Genomic DNA, 16835 nt, shown 5'->3' on the forward strand with positions numbered 1-16835 from the left:
CGTCAGATATAGAAACAGTCAGATAAAAAATTAACTATAATCTAATAGCATTTCTGATTTAATATTACTGTAGTAGACTAAATTCATTCTTAAATAAATCTTATATTTCAGTGTTGTACTTAACTGTAATTTGTATTTTGCATAACATACTTACATGATAACATACTCTGTTTTATATGAATATCTTTGGTGTGAAATTTTTTAATATCACAGTGAAATATTTTCTCCTCTTTAGTAATATTTGTGGCTGGCAAGAGACTTTACATTATTAAGAAACCAGAAGGAAATGTGGTGCTGGATGTCTGTAAGTGCATTGGAGTAAGTTTCTATTCAGAGCTTTGTTTCATGAATGAGTAAATGTATGAATGACTGAATCAATTTTATTCTATAGTCTGTCACTTAACACTGTACAGTCTGAGCTACTGGCAGTGTTGTTAAGTAAAGCATAAATAAATGTATTCCATTTATTATATACTGCTCTGGTGCTGCATTGTAATTTTCTGATGCATAAAATGATATGAACTGTTGCCGAAGAATAAAACAATGATTGATATAGACTGCTTTTGTGTTATAAGGCTGGTTATTGTCACCTAGAAAGTAGACCAGAGATGGAAAGGAACAGGAGAAATGAATAACTGTATAAAAATGTTTTATATATGAGGCTATTTATGAAGCCTGTATGATATATTGTCAGAATGAAATCATGTAAAAAAATCAAATTCTTTTCACGTGACCCCTTTTATTCAATTTCAGCATGCATTGGTAAGGAGGAGAAAACTAAAGAAAATTGAAAAACGTGATCATTGGCTGGAATATGCTGATGATACATATGATAAAACTCTGATTGAAGATACCAAAGCCACATTACGGGTTCTCTTCCTCTACCTCCCTCTTCCATTTTTCTGGGCTCTCTTTGATCAACAGGTGAGTGTGTTAGTATAATATATGTGACTGCCTGCCAACTCTTGCTTGCTGTCTGCTTCTTTATAATGTGATAATGGTAATTTAGTTGCTTTGTATGAATGTGACCAAAATGTTGAATTGGATGCACAGTCTCTTTATATCTAAGGGACACATTGTCAATGATTCTTTATCTGTGATTAACAGAATCATTGCTAGGCATTTAAATTCAAAGGTTAACTGACATAAGCATTTTAGTTGAACAAACTAGCACTTTTATAGAATGTAAATGAAAATGAGCACATTTTTTTCAATTCTCACCACAAGCTGAGTTGAACCTCCTGTAGGTTGAAACAGTCGTGCAATGGTAGTCTGTGACATAGTTTCAATATCTGAATGTACATAAATTTAAAATATGCAGTTAACAGTAGTACTTGTTAATATTTACATTTACTACTTTTCCACACACACAGACATGCGTGCATGTGCACGCACACACACAGATATATGCATAGCATATTCTACCATTATTTATTATGCTTTATTCACAGAAATTGAATTACACGTATGTATCTGGAAGCAACCTCTAGGCACACAAGGAAAGTGTGTAGGAACAGCAATGGTAACTGTAGATAGATATATGTGGGCTGTGAATCATACATCTTCGTGTTAAATATTAACAGATACTGATGATAAAGAGTTCTTAAAATACTGTTAATCTTATTGCTCGATCTGAGTTGACATTCTTTATTAAATTAATTAACCTGCCTGAAGAATTTTTATGTAAAAATGCACATCATTACATTACCAGTTCAGTATTTCTTTCGTTGTACACTTTGTGTAGAATAAGATTTTATTTTAGAAAGAAGGCAACTTATGTGCAATTTGATGTTCATAGACTGTTGAATTTTAAGATTATGGTTATCAGGAATGTGATGTCATATAACCTTGAAGTTTGGTATCAGTGTTTCAGAGGAATATTGCCTCGGTATTTTACCCTTAAGATGGAGGCAATACATTCCTCCTAAACGTTTGTAACTACCCACCATCCTACATAATTCACATTCCATAAGATTAAAATGTCTGTGTCAGGTGGGTCCCTTGTCACCACATCCAATATGCTTCTCTCAAGGTTAAGTTCATATACAGATTCAATTATTAGGGATCATCATTGTTAGTTTCAACATACCAGATCAACTACTGATAAGATTCTTTGCATTCGTCAGATACTGCAGAAGAAATGCAAGTACAATCAAAGAAAGCTTATGATTCAGTTCAGAGGGAAGTATTGTACAATATTCTTATGGAGTTTGGGATACCCATGAAACTAGTTAGGCTGATTAAAATGTGTTTAAATGAAACAAATGGTGAAGTCCGTACAGGTAAACATTTGTCTGACAATTTCCTTATGCAGAATGATCTAAGAGATGGAGATGCTTTATTGCCACTGCTTTTCAACTTTGCTTCAGAATATGCCATTAGGAAGGTCCAAGAAAACAAGGTTGGTTTGAAATTAAATGGGACACATCAGCTGTTGTTCTATGTTGATGATGTGAATCTACTGGGTGATAATATAGGTACCATAAAGGGAAACACACAAACTTTCATTTGTGCTAGTAAGGAGGTTGGTTTAGAAGTAAACACAGAGAAAACTAAGTATATGTTGCTGTCTCATCAGCAAAATACAGGGCAAAAGCATGACATAAAGGTAGGTAAAATGTGCACAGTTCAGATATTTGGGAATGACAATAACAAATGAAAACATGATTAAGGAGGAAATTAAGAGGAAATTAAGAGGAAATTGAACTGGGGTAATGCTCACTACCATTCAGTCCAGAACCTTTTGGTCTTCTCATCTGCTGTCCGAAAACATAAAAATTAGAATATACAAAACTATAATTTTTCCTGTGGTTCTGTATGGATGTGAAACTTGGTCTCTGACATTAAGGGAGGGACGTAGACTGAAGGTGTCCAAGAACAGGGTGTTGAGGAGAATATTTGGACCAAAGAGAGATGAAGTGACAGAAAGTTGGAGAAATCTATATAATGAGGAGCTTCATAACTTGTACTCTTCTCCAAATATAATTAGAATGATCAAGTCAAGGAGTATGAGGTGGGCAGGGCATGTAGCATGAATGGGCAGAAGAGGAATGCGTATAGTATATTGGTGGGAAAGTCAGATGGAAAGAGATCACTAGGTAGACCAAGGCATAGGAGGGTGGACAATATTAAAATGGATCTTAGAGAGATAGAATGGGATGATATGGATTGGATTTATCTGGCTCAGGATAGGAACAACTATGGGCAATACTCAGAAATTTGCGGAGCAAACCACGGCTTTATGCCAATTGTAATTGAAAGAGTTAACACCAATAAATTCATCAACTGAATCTCAAGCGTAAGAGAATCATCAGATGACTGAAAGCAAGTAGTGGTCTCTTAAATCATCAAGTAGTAAATTAGCAACTACTTCTGATGAAAGGGTTAGTTAATAAACCTGTGGGTTCCATAAATTGCTGGGACTTTCTTGAGTGGCTGACCAACTGGCAGCTTCTCAAGAAGGGTTCAACTACATGAGTGACTGAGTGAGTGAGTGAGTGATAAGATTAAAATCTGAGAGCTATTTATGACTCTCCAGATGTATTTATATTTCTGTTCATTAAATTAAAATGTAGGGATATCGTTGCATTATTGTGCAGTGTCTGAGTATTATTCCTTATTTGTTTCGCCTGCTGATTTGAAAAGTAATAACGTTTTGGAATCAACTATATGCATATTGTCTGGATTTGGGTTTACTGTGTTTTACCATTTCTATTTTAGGGATCTCGCTGGACATTCCAAGCCACCAGAATGACTGGGGTACTGGGTAGCTGGTCATTGAAACCTGATCAGTTGCAAGTTGTGAATCCTCTACTCATTCTCATATTCATACCTCTGTTTGAAACAGTGTTGTACCCAATTCTAGCAAAATGCAATATAAAGCGACCATTGCAGAAGTTAGGGATTGGTGGTGTCTTGGCTGCTGTAGCTTTCGTGATTTCAGCCATTGTTGAACTGCAATTAGAGGTATGTCTTCTGAAAATAACCATACTATATATACATCATAGTATTTTAGTGTTATAATCCAAATTATAACCCAAACCCATACACTGTTCTGTGTAACAAAACAAATTTTCTCTCCTTTAAAGGAAAAAGGTGATTCTAATAAATATGAATATAAATGAAAATGGGGGCATGCGGTAGCGTAGTTGGTTGAGGGGCTATGCTACAAGCTGGAAGGTTGCGTGTTCAAATCCAGATGAGGTCATTGAATTTTTTTCAGTTGACCTAATCCTTCCAGCCGCACTATGGCCCTGGGGTCGACTAAGCCTCTGACAGAAATGAATACCAGGAATTTTAAATAATTTTCCTCAGGAGTCAGGCGTGGCTGGCATAAGTCTGACAACCTTACTGCCATCTTTGAGCCAATTATCTAGATAATCTGGGGCCCTCAATGTCTCACAACCCTTTGGGTTTGGACAGTGATAGTTTTACTTTTTTACTTACTTTTATAAACGAAAATAAGTCTGAGCTTGAAGATTTTGTATCATCATCCTTTTTGAAGGAAATAAATCAAAACTTAACATACTACAAGCCATAAAATAGCCAGCCAGATATGACATGGAAAATTTTCAAACCAATTATAGTCATTTGGAATTTTCAGTTCCATAAACTTACCAGCAAGATTCAGGGAACTTCAATGTGCAGTAAAATTACATCCAAACTGATATGGTTCTTTTATCATCATACATGCATAATTATATGTATATTCAACTCCAGTGCTGATATTGTGGTTATGTATTATTAGAGGTTCACATTAAGACATTCAATTATCAGAGCCATTATTTTTTATTTGTAAAATATATGAATCTTTATGGGCTAAGAATGGATTCATTTTTATGAATCTGTATGTTTAAAATATGACCCATAAGAGTTTGGAACTCCTGTAGATCTCTATAAGAAAATCATAGTTCTGTACAGTGAAACCAAAGCCAGTTGAAGATTTATTAAATGTGTAAATATCTCCTATTCCACATTAGCATTGTCAACAATATATTTACGTGTATATCTGCAATGCTTGGATATTTAGGCTATGAACAGAGATGCAAAGTATCCTGGAACATGTATGTGAAGTCTAAAACAGAGTACACTTTCATTTTTCTTTTAATTTTGATTCCATCTTGTCTCACTTTTATTTTGAGACCTCTATTAATATCCTTTATTAGCTATTCTAGCAGTGAGCTTAAAGTAATGTAGGAATTACATTCAGCTGATACAAGGCAATGCTAATCTTCCCTGATGCATTTTGATGTAGGATCCCAAAACCAAAATTCATGAAATTTTGCAAAATGGTTACAGAGCTGGAACATGGATAGAAAGTGGTATCCAAAATATGTTTTCTCTGTGCATATAATGCATAAATATTGGTACAGATACTGTTCAGGCTGCTTTTTCCCTTGCTTAAAGTGTTAGTTCCTCAGTTATGTAATTAATTTTGTTTTTGCAGGATACATATGCAGTTCTACCAGAGGCTGGCCAGGCTCAACTCAGAATTTTTAATGGATTGAACTGTAGAGTTCCAATTGACATTTCTGGAGTAGATGGAAGTACAATTGAACCTCTGAGCTTCTGGAAGGCTCCAACCCTGTCAGTTAATGATGTGAATACGTACAGTATCAGTGTTAATAGAGATTCAACCTGTGAAGAATACCCTGCATTTGAGGGATCTGTAGAAGTGACAGAAAAGCAGGTAACATTCAATGAATTGTGGTATGATTATGGTATAAAACTTACATTATTATTGATTTACCTTTGGATGACAAGAATCATGTGTGTGTATATGCGTGCATGTGTGCAGGGGTCCATGTGCATGTGCGCAACATCAAAAAGTGATGAAAATATATTAAAACATTTTACCTTGATTTGAATTGATTGATAACTAATTGTCATAGAGAAATGGGAAGCAGTATGCATATTTCTGATAATATTAATGGCAAAATTGGAAGGAAATTACTAAAAGAGTACTTCCCAAGTGCTTTAATGTTTCTTCATATCGTCTTTTTCTTTGATCATTTGAAGTAAACTGTGAAAGGAAGTTTTAGTTATAATGAAACAATAAAATATTAGCAGACCAACAAATTGCTTATTAAATGTCTGTTAACAGTGACAGAAGTGATGGAAGATATGTTAAGCCAGATTAAACATACAGCATTTGAAAGAAAACATAGTCAGAATACCATAAAATAAAATATTCTGTCCCATGAAAGAGCAGTCACCATAATTTTTAGCAGACACATATAGGAGCAAATTTAAGGAAGAAATCTTAATATTCAGTGTGATATAAGGTATTTATGCATTTCATATACAAAAACTGAACACGGCACACTCTGCACTATGACTCAGTAAAGGTTTATATAACATTAAAAAATCCAGCTGGCTAAATATAATATTCATTTTTTGTTTTTGTTAGTGTAATGTTAATTGTTTTGGTCAGAAAATCCCAAATACAGTGGGTGCTGCTTATTGTGATCACTCCAGTACACAGCTTAATTGATAACAGTAACGGATGAAACAAGAATGCAGCTTCTCAGTGGTTTACTGATGCAAAGAGGAATTGTGTGCACAAAAATGTGGAAGTGGATAGAAAGAAATAAAATTAAACAATTTAAAATACTTTAAACTGACTGTACACTATTTCTTTGAGAAAGTCGTCAGTAAAAGTGAACTGTCATAATGTTTCTGGAAATCCATATGCGCCATTACAAAGAAATAAAAAATAATAAAGCCTAGAATTAGGTCATTAGGTCATTAATAAAACGTTCAGGCTCATGTCAGAACTTGAGAAGAGACCAGGATGTAACTTAACCATGTTCATGCACATGCATGAAGTAAAAAGTGATAATAAAAACTGAAGCGCTAATTAAAATAATCATAGTTCTTTTATGCATTAATATATTTCTAACTGGAACTTCATAAAAGTGATAATACTATGTGAACGATAACATTGTGATTACAACAGGCAACATCCTTTTTTCTTTTCATTTGGTAATTCCATTAGTAATATGAAAAGGAAACTAAAAAAAATTATTTAGAGTATAAAGTATGAGATGTACGTAATAATTTCATAGACAATAAGTATGTTCCATATGGAATTTCTGATAGATGTTGCTCTGATTGTGGTTTCCACAGTGCTGCATTTTTTCGATGATGGCCTCACAGCTTACATAAACTGCTTAACTCACACACGTTGTCTGCTGCTGTATTGGTTTTGCAACAGTATAGTGCAGTCAGTATAGTGACTGCCTACGGGCTGGACGACTGAGTGGTCAGAGTTCGAGTTCCAATAGAGTCAAGAATTTTTCCATCTCCATGTCGTCCAGACCGGCTCTGGGGCCCACCCAGGCTCATATCGCATGGGTACCTTGGGTTCTCTCCCTGGGGGCAAAGTGGCCAGGGCGTGAAACCGGCCACTCACTTCAAACTAGTGCCAAGGTCAAGAAAACATGGATCTATACATTCACTCCCCCATATATCTTCATGGCATAGTGCTTAATTAGTTAAGCACAGGAACGTTACATGAACCTTTACCGTTTACATAAGCTCCTCTGTCCATGTGTGCAGATGTAGTTATTTTAATTATGTTGCATTTATTTAACAACATTTTCAATTGCGTAGGTTATGCAGTGTTGAATGTTATGACCGTTAATAAATCATGAATGGGGAAGGATGTGGGAGGAAGTGATCTTTGCATTTGCCTTGTGAAACTGTTGAAATATGTGAGAAACTTCGAAAAACATAAGTCAGGATGGCCAGTCCCTGGACCGAGTTTTGAACCTGGGACACCCTGAATACAAAGCAAGAGTGCTAACCACTCAACTTGACATTTGTTGCGTATAAATGTAACAGTTTTTCTCATACTAATGAATTGTTATTGTTTTGTGGAAATTGTTTAATCTGCACATAACACAGTAACAAATTACATTATGGTTTTTACAGTTCACTGTTAGAATGGGTAAATGTGATGCAGTGCTTCTTTTAAATGCACTGTTAAAGGTCTTCTCAGTCAGCAGGCCAAGTCATAGTATGAAGAGTATGTTCAATGGAGGTTTTTAACAACAAATATTTCTGATACACTTTTCAAATTTGTTATCCCCAACATTTTGTGTTCTGGAGCTTAGCACTCCTGACTGAAATCTACAGTTGAATATATTCCTTGGACTATATTTATTTAATTATGAATAATTTTTTGGTATGCGCTTCTTTTAACTTATGTTGAATACTGCAAAATGAAACTTTTTTTAATTTCAGGCAACATCATACTTCATAACATATGATGAACAGAATAGTACAACGGTTATTCGTCTAGAAACTTCTTCATCACCATTTGATACCATTGATAAGTCTAAGTCAGGAGATCCATTACTAAGGTACAGTTTTCTTTTTAGTGATTTTGAAATCAGTTTTCAGTGAGAAAGTTCTCTATGTGACTAAAATATTGGTCTGACATTTGTCTGCTTGCTCCCTGCTCCACTCTGCTTTCTTGCTTGGCTTGTTCGTTGACCCAGAAAATGGAGGCAGTATGCAGCCCCAAAAATTCACTTGACTTTCAACAGACTATACAGCATCATATCCCAGAAGATATTATTCCAGAACACAGCTGTGCGAACATCAGATCCTACATGGTATTTGTCTGTCACCGTTGTGTGTTGTAAATGCTTATGTACTTTGTCCATTTCCCTTCCTTTCACTTTCCTGTTTTTAGGTATACATGTCAAAAGTTAAAGCATCAGCTGTTAAGTTCGTCACATCCAACCAGATGAATACATGCCTGCATGTAACAGCTTCAAAAGACAGAAATATTACTTAAGTAATTCTTGTTGTGGTAGACCTACATTAAGTTTTATTAAGCCATTTTGATTTTGATTTCATTTGATTTATTGTAAATGACACTGTACCACTACAAAAGGCCCAAATGAAATTTTACTTGTATCTCTTGATTCTTTGACAGATTTTGATTAAACTGGTATATATATATATATCACTTCAATTATACACATTTTGTCATAATAAAATTTCATTCACTCTTCTGTTTTTAAGACCCATATTATTAAAGGGCATAATTACATTATATAGGTATTTTATGATGATAAGTACTGGTGCGTGCTATCAGCTCCGTTCAGCCAACAAGGTCAGCCCTTGGTACCTGATACTTCCCCCATCTACCATAGGCATTGGAAACTACTTGGGTGGGAAACTTGCCTAATTTTGCTCAGAGGTCTCCTAGAGACATGAGGATATTTTACGTGCCGTAAATCTACGACACGGGACCCACAGCTTAAAGTCTCTCCCGGAGGACTTGTTCCCTGAATTTTTCCGCCCTTAAAAATTCCACGGGTTTGAACACGCATACCTTGAGTCATGAGGTGGGAACGTTACCCCTAGACTATGGAGTTACAAGTTATGTGTATAAGTGTTCAATAAATCCAATTACCAATCCAAATCCCACCTATAGTCACTCTATTACATGACAACACCATTGTGGCAACCATAAAAAACTACTGTCTGAATCCATGGAGCAGAGTCCTTGATACTTTAATAGTTACTCAGGCCGTCAAATAATTTCCCATTATTTATGGTACCCAAATGTTCACTATTGAGTCCACAGTAGCTCATTATTGGACCATGTCTAGAGAATCTTCCCAAGCAGAACATTCTGAAAAATGTTAGTTTCATTTAATGTGGGGGGTTGGTACCCTCCTGACCTACCACCTAGCAGGAGGCCCATCCTTTGTTGGTTTAATTACTGCATGGTCCTGAAAATACTATGCATGGTTGCAGACTTACAGACATCACCTTCACAAAAGTGTATCTGTATAATAGCTAATATTATATTTGAGTGGCAATCTATACATCAAAATAAATATTCTGCATGATTAATTGGACAATTTTTATAGGTTTACACAGTAAAATTCATTTGTCTTCATTCAACAAATTTACACATAGAATCAATAAGATTAACTATTTATAAATATTTAAGTGAGTCGTTAAAAAAATAATACATTTCTTCCAACTTCATCCATCATATCTGAAAATATGTACACATTAATTTTTGTTTGTTTCTTACAGGGTAATTTATAATTTCAAAGATAGACAGTCTAACCGTTACCTGAATTTTCAAGAAGTGGATGGTACAGAAAAAAAGGTTTACCTCCTTAATCTCACTAGTTATACAACAGAAACTGAAGAAATACCACCTGCTATGTAAGTGGAAGTGAATATTTCATGTAGCAAGGGTGTAACCATATTTCCCTTGCTGGAAAGTCTCTTAAATTGAACTATGACAATCAATCAGTTTGTCCCCACAGGAATGGGAAACCTGCTGACGGCTTGGAAGTCACCCCTGTCTCGACATGTGTCATTAGTCTGCATGACATACCGTCCTCCATTAGGTTTTTAGCATTAATGGTTGTCATGGAGACAGGATCATACACTTTGCCTGAGTCTGGTATCCTCTGCATGGTGCTATCATTTTCATTGCATCATCAGTTTACTTTAAATGTTATCTTCTGTTGAGCTAGGGAGATATCTTGGGGATTCAATCTGTGACTTGATGCTGAGCAAAACCTGCCCAGAGGGTTCTTGAACTAATTGCACTTGTCCCTTGAAACCTGAAAAGAAGGTTTAAGATAAGCATCTCCTTGTCAAACCAAATGCAGGGCTGGCACATCACATTAGACCTTGGCCATCTCGCTTTTCTATCAGTGGTCACTTAGAGGCTGTAACACAGAGCTACCTGGATGTTATAAAAAGTCTTGTCCTTGGAGGGGGGACAGTTGGAGTCAGATAAAGTTAGGCCCAGTCAGATGTAGAGGGATAGTTAAATACAGGGAGCTACAGTTAGTTACAGTTGAACGCAAGTGACTGCAGTTGGAGTCATAAACAGTGAGTAGTGGGCAGTCAGATTTTCAGTTCCTTAGTTGGAGAGTGATATAGCTACTAGAAGTGCACTGTTGAACAGAGAATTAGAAAGTATGATAGTCAAGAGCATTAGACAGTGACGACTGTGTAGTGACAGCCATTACAAGAGTTGGTGATATTGGGAGTTAAATTGATAATTACAATGGGAGAGATCCATGGGAAAAAGTTGAGTTTATGAAGTCATTTCAGTTATGAGAGAAGTGTGATCTGATAAAGAGCAAGTCTCACAGAGGACTAGTGTAACTTTGCAGACATAAATACCGACATACCAACATACACCACAGTCGTCGCATTCAAATAGTATAGTGATTCATCACTCCTGAAGTGTGTACTAAAGCAACCTGTATCCCTGAGGGAAAAATCTCCTGACTCTACCAATTTGACAGGGCAAATATATTATTAATGCCACTGGCAGCTGCGGGGATCCCAGAGGCTGGTATCTTTGGGACAGCTTCAAAGAGTGAGTAAAATGTAATAGAATGAAATATGACTACAGTGAATTCCAAAAGACTGCAGCTATATATTATCAAATGTGAATTTTATTAGAAATAGAAGAATTGAAAATGTATAATAAATTATGAAAAATATATTGTTTAACATGTAACATTACTATACACTTGAAAAAAAACAGGAATTACATATATCAGCAGTTGTCTGCAGTTTTTGCCGTCTTAACTCATAGCATAATACAAAACAAAGTTTTCCCTATTTATGATGTAAATGTCATACATTAGAGGTAAATTGTAATGTGTATCAAGAATATCTTGAACAGATGAAGTTCCAGAGCTTCAGACTAATCTGGTTGTGGTATCTTAATCCTACACTTTCATTTATTTTATTGTATGTGAGTGGGTCACAACTATGCTGTTACCTTATCTGTTATTAAAATTGTGTGAATATTTCAGCTACCATGTGTCATTAGCTGGTGACAATGGCACAGAATTTGCAGATCAAAATCTGGAACTTGGAGGAGTTTATACCCTAATTGTTCAAGAAAATAACAATGGAATTGTAAGTCAATTTAATTTTTCTTACAAAGCAACATTATAGTGACTTGTCATCTTTGTCTGCTTGCTAGAACAGTCGATTTTAATATGTCTAATTAAATTGGACTAAAATGTGTAGTTCGTAAAAAAGTATTTCCTCTTTAGCATTACTCAACATCATGAAGAGTAAGTGCACACAAAGGGAAATAAAGATGTATTTTATTATTGTAATGCAGAGAACCTGAGTCCAGATTTATGGACAAAGATACGCTGGTCCATTGGTTTACTGATATGCCTGCAATTCCCATGATTATGAGACTTCCATCATGGTCTAGCCCCCACATCAATTGCTTGAGTTATGGTATGTCATCCATTTCTCATCCCTCCAATATGTGCTACATATTTGTTGAGTACAGATTATAGAGCTCTATTATGTCTCCTGTTAATTCCTCCTTCTAAGGTTTAAATATTTTCTTCAACAGCCTGTTTTCAAACACCCTCAATCTATGCTATTTTTTAGGATGAGAGATCAAGTTTCACACCTATACAAAACCATGTTTTATATAATTTCAGCTATATACTTTTTTCAGGATGTCAGCCTGCATACTATAACTGAGCCTAACAGTATCCATATGTTGTGGCTGATCCCACAGTACTTTGTTATGACCATGGGAGAAGTGATGTTCTCTATCACTGGCTTGGAATTCTCCTTCACACAAGTAAGCATATTACATGGGTGCTGTTGCAAGAGAAGTTAATATTGAGTTGTACAGAATATATGGTTACTATTGTCCAGAAATACAACATTCTCTTTTAACTGCTAATGAAGACATTTACTGGTTATTAAAAAATTGACTACCAACAAAATACAAACATTAGCAAAAATGAAACATGTCAAAGAATATAAATAAAATTGAAGGCTACTATAATGTTTAGTAACAGTATACAGTAATTACCTATTTATCAGTTTAATCAATATGATGGATTTGGGATTCCTGTTTCCTGGGATGTAACACCATTTAGTCTGGTGAAAGTCAAATGCTTGCTGCTTGCTTCATGCTGGTTTCTTTCTTGGCTTACTTACTGACCAAGAAGATGGAGGCTGAATCTTCTCCAAATGTCTGTTGACTTTCGTAAAACTACACAACATTATATCCCAGAAGACAGAATTCTTCTTGGTTACCATGGTTTTGATCACAGAGAATTTGTATTTAGGCACCTTTTTTGTAGAACATAGTGTCAATTTTCAATTATCCGTCTCTTAGCATGTGTGTGAAGATCTAAAATGCAGATCTGTATGCAGCTGAGATCATGGCATATCCACAGACACACTGCCCATCCTCACAGTGATGCTGTGGCTCTTGCCATGAGAACATTTCAGTTGGATGGTGCAACATGTCCTTCACAAACTCAGAATAACGTTTATTTTTTATACATGTAAAATATTTTATAATTCTGCCTCAAAACATGGCCTCAGATTGTATATGTAGCGATGCTACTGTGAAAAGTGGTGCAAAAGAAAGCCTGTAGATTACCCTGAAATTGTGTATTCTTCTGAGAATGAGCATAGCCTATAGCCATACAGTATTAAAATTACTTTATAATTCAGTATATATTTTCCCAATTACTACCAAGACACACTGATTCTAAAGGTATTCTGTATGTACAGTATGTAAAAATAGAAAAAATTCTTAAAGAGAGAGAGAAAGAGAGTGCATGTGCACATGGGGTGTGTGTATGTGTGTGTGCGCACACGCATGCACATGCACACACACACACACACACACACACAACTGTGTTAAACAAGGGATTGCTGTATACATAAAATGAAGAAAGAAAACATACAATAGCAGGCATCAGAATACAAACCACTGCGGCACAAGAATTCTGGATACCCAAGAAAGAAATGGTGAAACCAGTTACAAATAAAAATTTAGGGACAGGCAGTTAAGCATAATTACTCATAGTTGATTATGATTAATTAAATGTTTACATTTTTGCAATTCATTTATATCTCAGATATTCAGTTTCTGTATGTTTCTTACTTATGTGGAATTTCCCGAAAGTTGATATTACATCATTCTATCTATTTGGGAGAACGATTTTGTTGATAATGCATAACTGATTTATATACATGTGACTGTTCAGTTCATAACACAGAAATAGTGTAATGCACTTCAATAATATTATATATAACATCCTTATAGTTCAGTCTTTCCTGTTAGTATTATGTACTCTTTTCAGTAGATCCATAATATCTAAGAGCTTCCAACAACTGATGCTCAGTGTATTAAGCAGAGTGAATAATATACTTGGAAGTTGTACTTCTTTTGGCTTATTTTGGACTTCACCCATCGTCCGGTATATAAAAGACAAAAGATGGGTGAAGTCCAAAATAAGCCAAAAGAAGTACAGTATACACCATCGTCAGAATCCTTTCAAGTCTATACTTGGAAGTTACCCTTTCTCCTTATGTTCCAGGCTCCTGTCAGCATGAAGTCTGTCCTGCAAGCAGGCTGGTTGCTTACTGTTGCATTTGGTAACCTCATTGTGGTCATCATAGCAGAAGCAAAATTTTTTGACAGTCAGGTACTCTTCTATGTTGTTTCAGTTTAATGGAATGAACCAAATGTATAAGTCACATAAAGTTGAGAAATCATATTGTCTCTTAATATTAATTTCCTCCCAAAATGTTCCGTATATTTGTAAAAAGAGATACCAAGCAAAACCAAAATATTAATCTTATGAAAACTGGTATCAAATGAATGTCATGTTTCATGAGGCTTCTGAGATTGTGTGCTTTACCTGCAAGGTCATTACCATGAGCTCAAAGGATTAGAGTTTTCTAAAACTCTTCGGTAGTGCAATGATAACAATATTTATACAAACTTAATTATTTACATCATACACAGAAATGTGTAAAAGAAAGTTGTCAAGAAAATTTATATGCCCTTTTGATTTGTAACTGACTTAATACTGTAGAAATCTCCTCTTGTGAGGTACACATACCCCCTGGCTGGGGATGAATATACCCCAGTCTCAGCTGTTGAAATGAAGGAAAGAGGGTGAGAAGAATGGAAGTGAATTGTCGTTTTTCTTTTTAGTTAAATTTTGTGTGTGTGTGTGTGTGTATGTGTGTGTGCATGTGTGTGTGCATGTGCAGGTGTGTACATTTTTTAGGGTTGTTTTTCGGTGTATTGTACAGATGTTGCTTTTTGGAGAAATAGGTTTACTGAAACAGTGATTATGAGCTCATGCCATACTGCTTTTGACTAATTTCAAAACATCTTCCTTACTCAATTTCCTCTGCCATAACAGGAGAATAATGGCATAAGACACATCTTCTGAAAATTTTAATTGTATATAATATGTCTGTTTTTGCTAATATTTATTATTATTTACTCTAGGCACATGAATTCTTCTTGTTTGCTGGTCTTATGATTGTGGATATGGTAATTTTTGCATTAATGGCTTTGAAGTACAAATATGTTGAAGTACCTGAAGAGGAAGATGAAGAAGAGGAAAGCAAGATCAGTGGATTAGCACTGAAAGAAACAAAATCCAGTGTAACAAATGGAATACAAAATAGCGCATTCAAGAATGATGAATAAGGCTGACATCGTTTGCATAACTGTAGAAAAATCTAAACAACCACAACTGTATATATTTTAATTAAATAGTGATTTTTTATAATCCAGAATATTAAAAGTATACTTTTCAGGAACAGCTGACAACATCAATGAGTACTGTGTGCAAGATGAGACAAAACTGTAGAATGAGTGGTGGTTTCATTTTATTGCTTATTTTATTCAATACAGTTTATAATATGATGTAAAATAAAATAATGAATGCAAAAAAGAATACAGATAAATATGTACAACATTTTAAATTAAAATTTTGTCTAAGTAGTTATAATTCAATTTTGTTTTAGCGCCTTTATCATAATAATTTTGTACTTCAGTCAGCTTCTATTCTAGTTACCTTCTGACATTTTAAACTGGGTTGAATTTGGAACATTTTATTTTAACCTTAATATAAGCCTACACCTTGAATTAAGGCCAAAATTATCATCTTTTGTTGTAGACATGCACATATCTTCGAATTACCATTTACACTTCGAAGAAAGCCGTATTTGATTTCGTAAAAGAAGCTAAAAAATTTGGCAGAAGTTGTTATTAAGTTGTGCACTGAATTAAATTACACATTTGATTCTGAAATAAAATAAAATTATCCTTCATGCTAGTTTATCACTATCATTAGTTATGCTTGACCTTTCTTCAGCTGTTCCTTGTTTTTAGCTTAAAGGCATTTTAAAATCCATTTCAATTGGACAAAGATGTATCTGTGCTTCAAGCATTTGTTGCTGAATGGTGAATATACTAATGTTGAAAGAGGAGTGATAATGTTCCAGCCTTGTGATAAAGCAGATGTCAGTTCCAGTGTATTTTGTGAAAAAGTTAATATTTGTGTCGTAATTGTTCTGTAATATTTCCAAATGAAATTTTTGGTACTTTGTAAATAATATGCTATTTAACAGCTGTGATCTGACAAACATGTGATCAAACATGATAGACTGTTCCAATATTTATATTGTAATGATTAGAGAACCGAACAGTATAAGATATGTAAAATTGTTATAGTATTCTTGCAGATGTTGTAAATAAAATGCAAAGTTAGAAATGTGAAAATGAAAAAGATATGAACATGTATGAGTTGCCATTGGAAAGTTCCCTTACTAGGTCAAAAAAGAAATACTGGCTTAACTTACTAATTTTGGCTGCCAGCGCCTTCAAAATAGTCTCCTTTAGAATGTATACAGCGATCCCATCATTTTTTCTGTGCTTCAAAAACACTGTGGAAGTGATTTTCCTTACTGCTGTCGAGTATGCTTGCAGTTTCCCTTGAATATCAGACACTATTTGAAAACGCCGT

At 34.9% G+C, this 16835-nt stretch overlaps 1 protein-coding gene across 7 annotated transcripts in view; it reads left to right on the top strand.

The window, feature by feature from the left end:
• LOC111863821 (peptide transporter family 1) overlaps nt 1-16598 on the top strand; it is a 79796-nt gene extending 63198 nt beyond the window's left edge. For all 7 annotated transcript variants that reach the window (XM_033751221.1, XM_023850545.2, XM_023850543.2 and 4 more), the window contains 10 exons: nt 236-318; nt 754-924; nt 3721-3966; nt 5447-5689; nt 8248-8366; nt 10066-10200; nt 11823-11928; nt 12494-12622; nt 14385-14492; nt 15311-16598. In XM_033751221.1, coding sequence (XP_033607112.1) covers nt 236-318; nt 754-924; nt 3721-3966; nt 5447-5689; nt 8248-8366; nt 10066-10200; nt 11823-11928; nt 12494-12622; nt 14385-14492; nt 15311-15514 — 1544 coding nt within the window. In that variant the 3' untranslated portion in view covers nt 15515-16598. The remainder of the gene's footprint in view (nt 1-235; nt 319-753; nt 925-3720; nt 3967-5446; nt 5690-8247; nt 8367-10065; nt 10201-11822; nt 11929-12493; nt 12623-14384; nt 14493-15310) is intronic.
• The last annotated feature ends 237 nt before the right edge of the window (nt 16599-16835 follow it).

Source organism: Cryptotermes secundus, unplaced genomic scaffold, assembly GCF_002891405.2.
Source record: "Cryptotermes secundus unplaced genomic scaffold, Csec_1.0 scaffold1695, whole genome shotgun sequence".
Lineage (NCBI taxonomy): Eukaryota > Metazoa > Arthropoda > Insecta > Blattodea > Kalotermitidae > Cryptotermes > Cryptotermes secundus.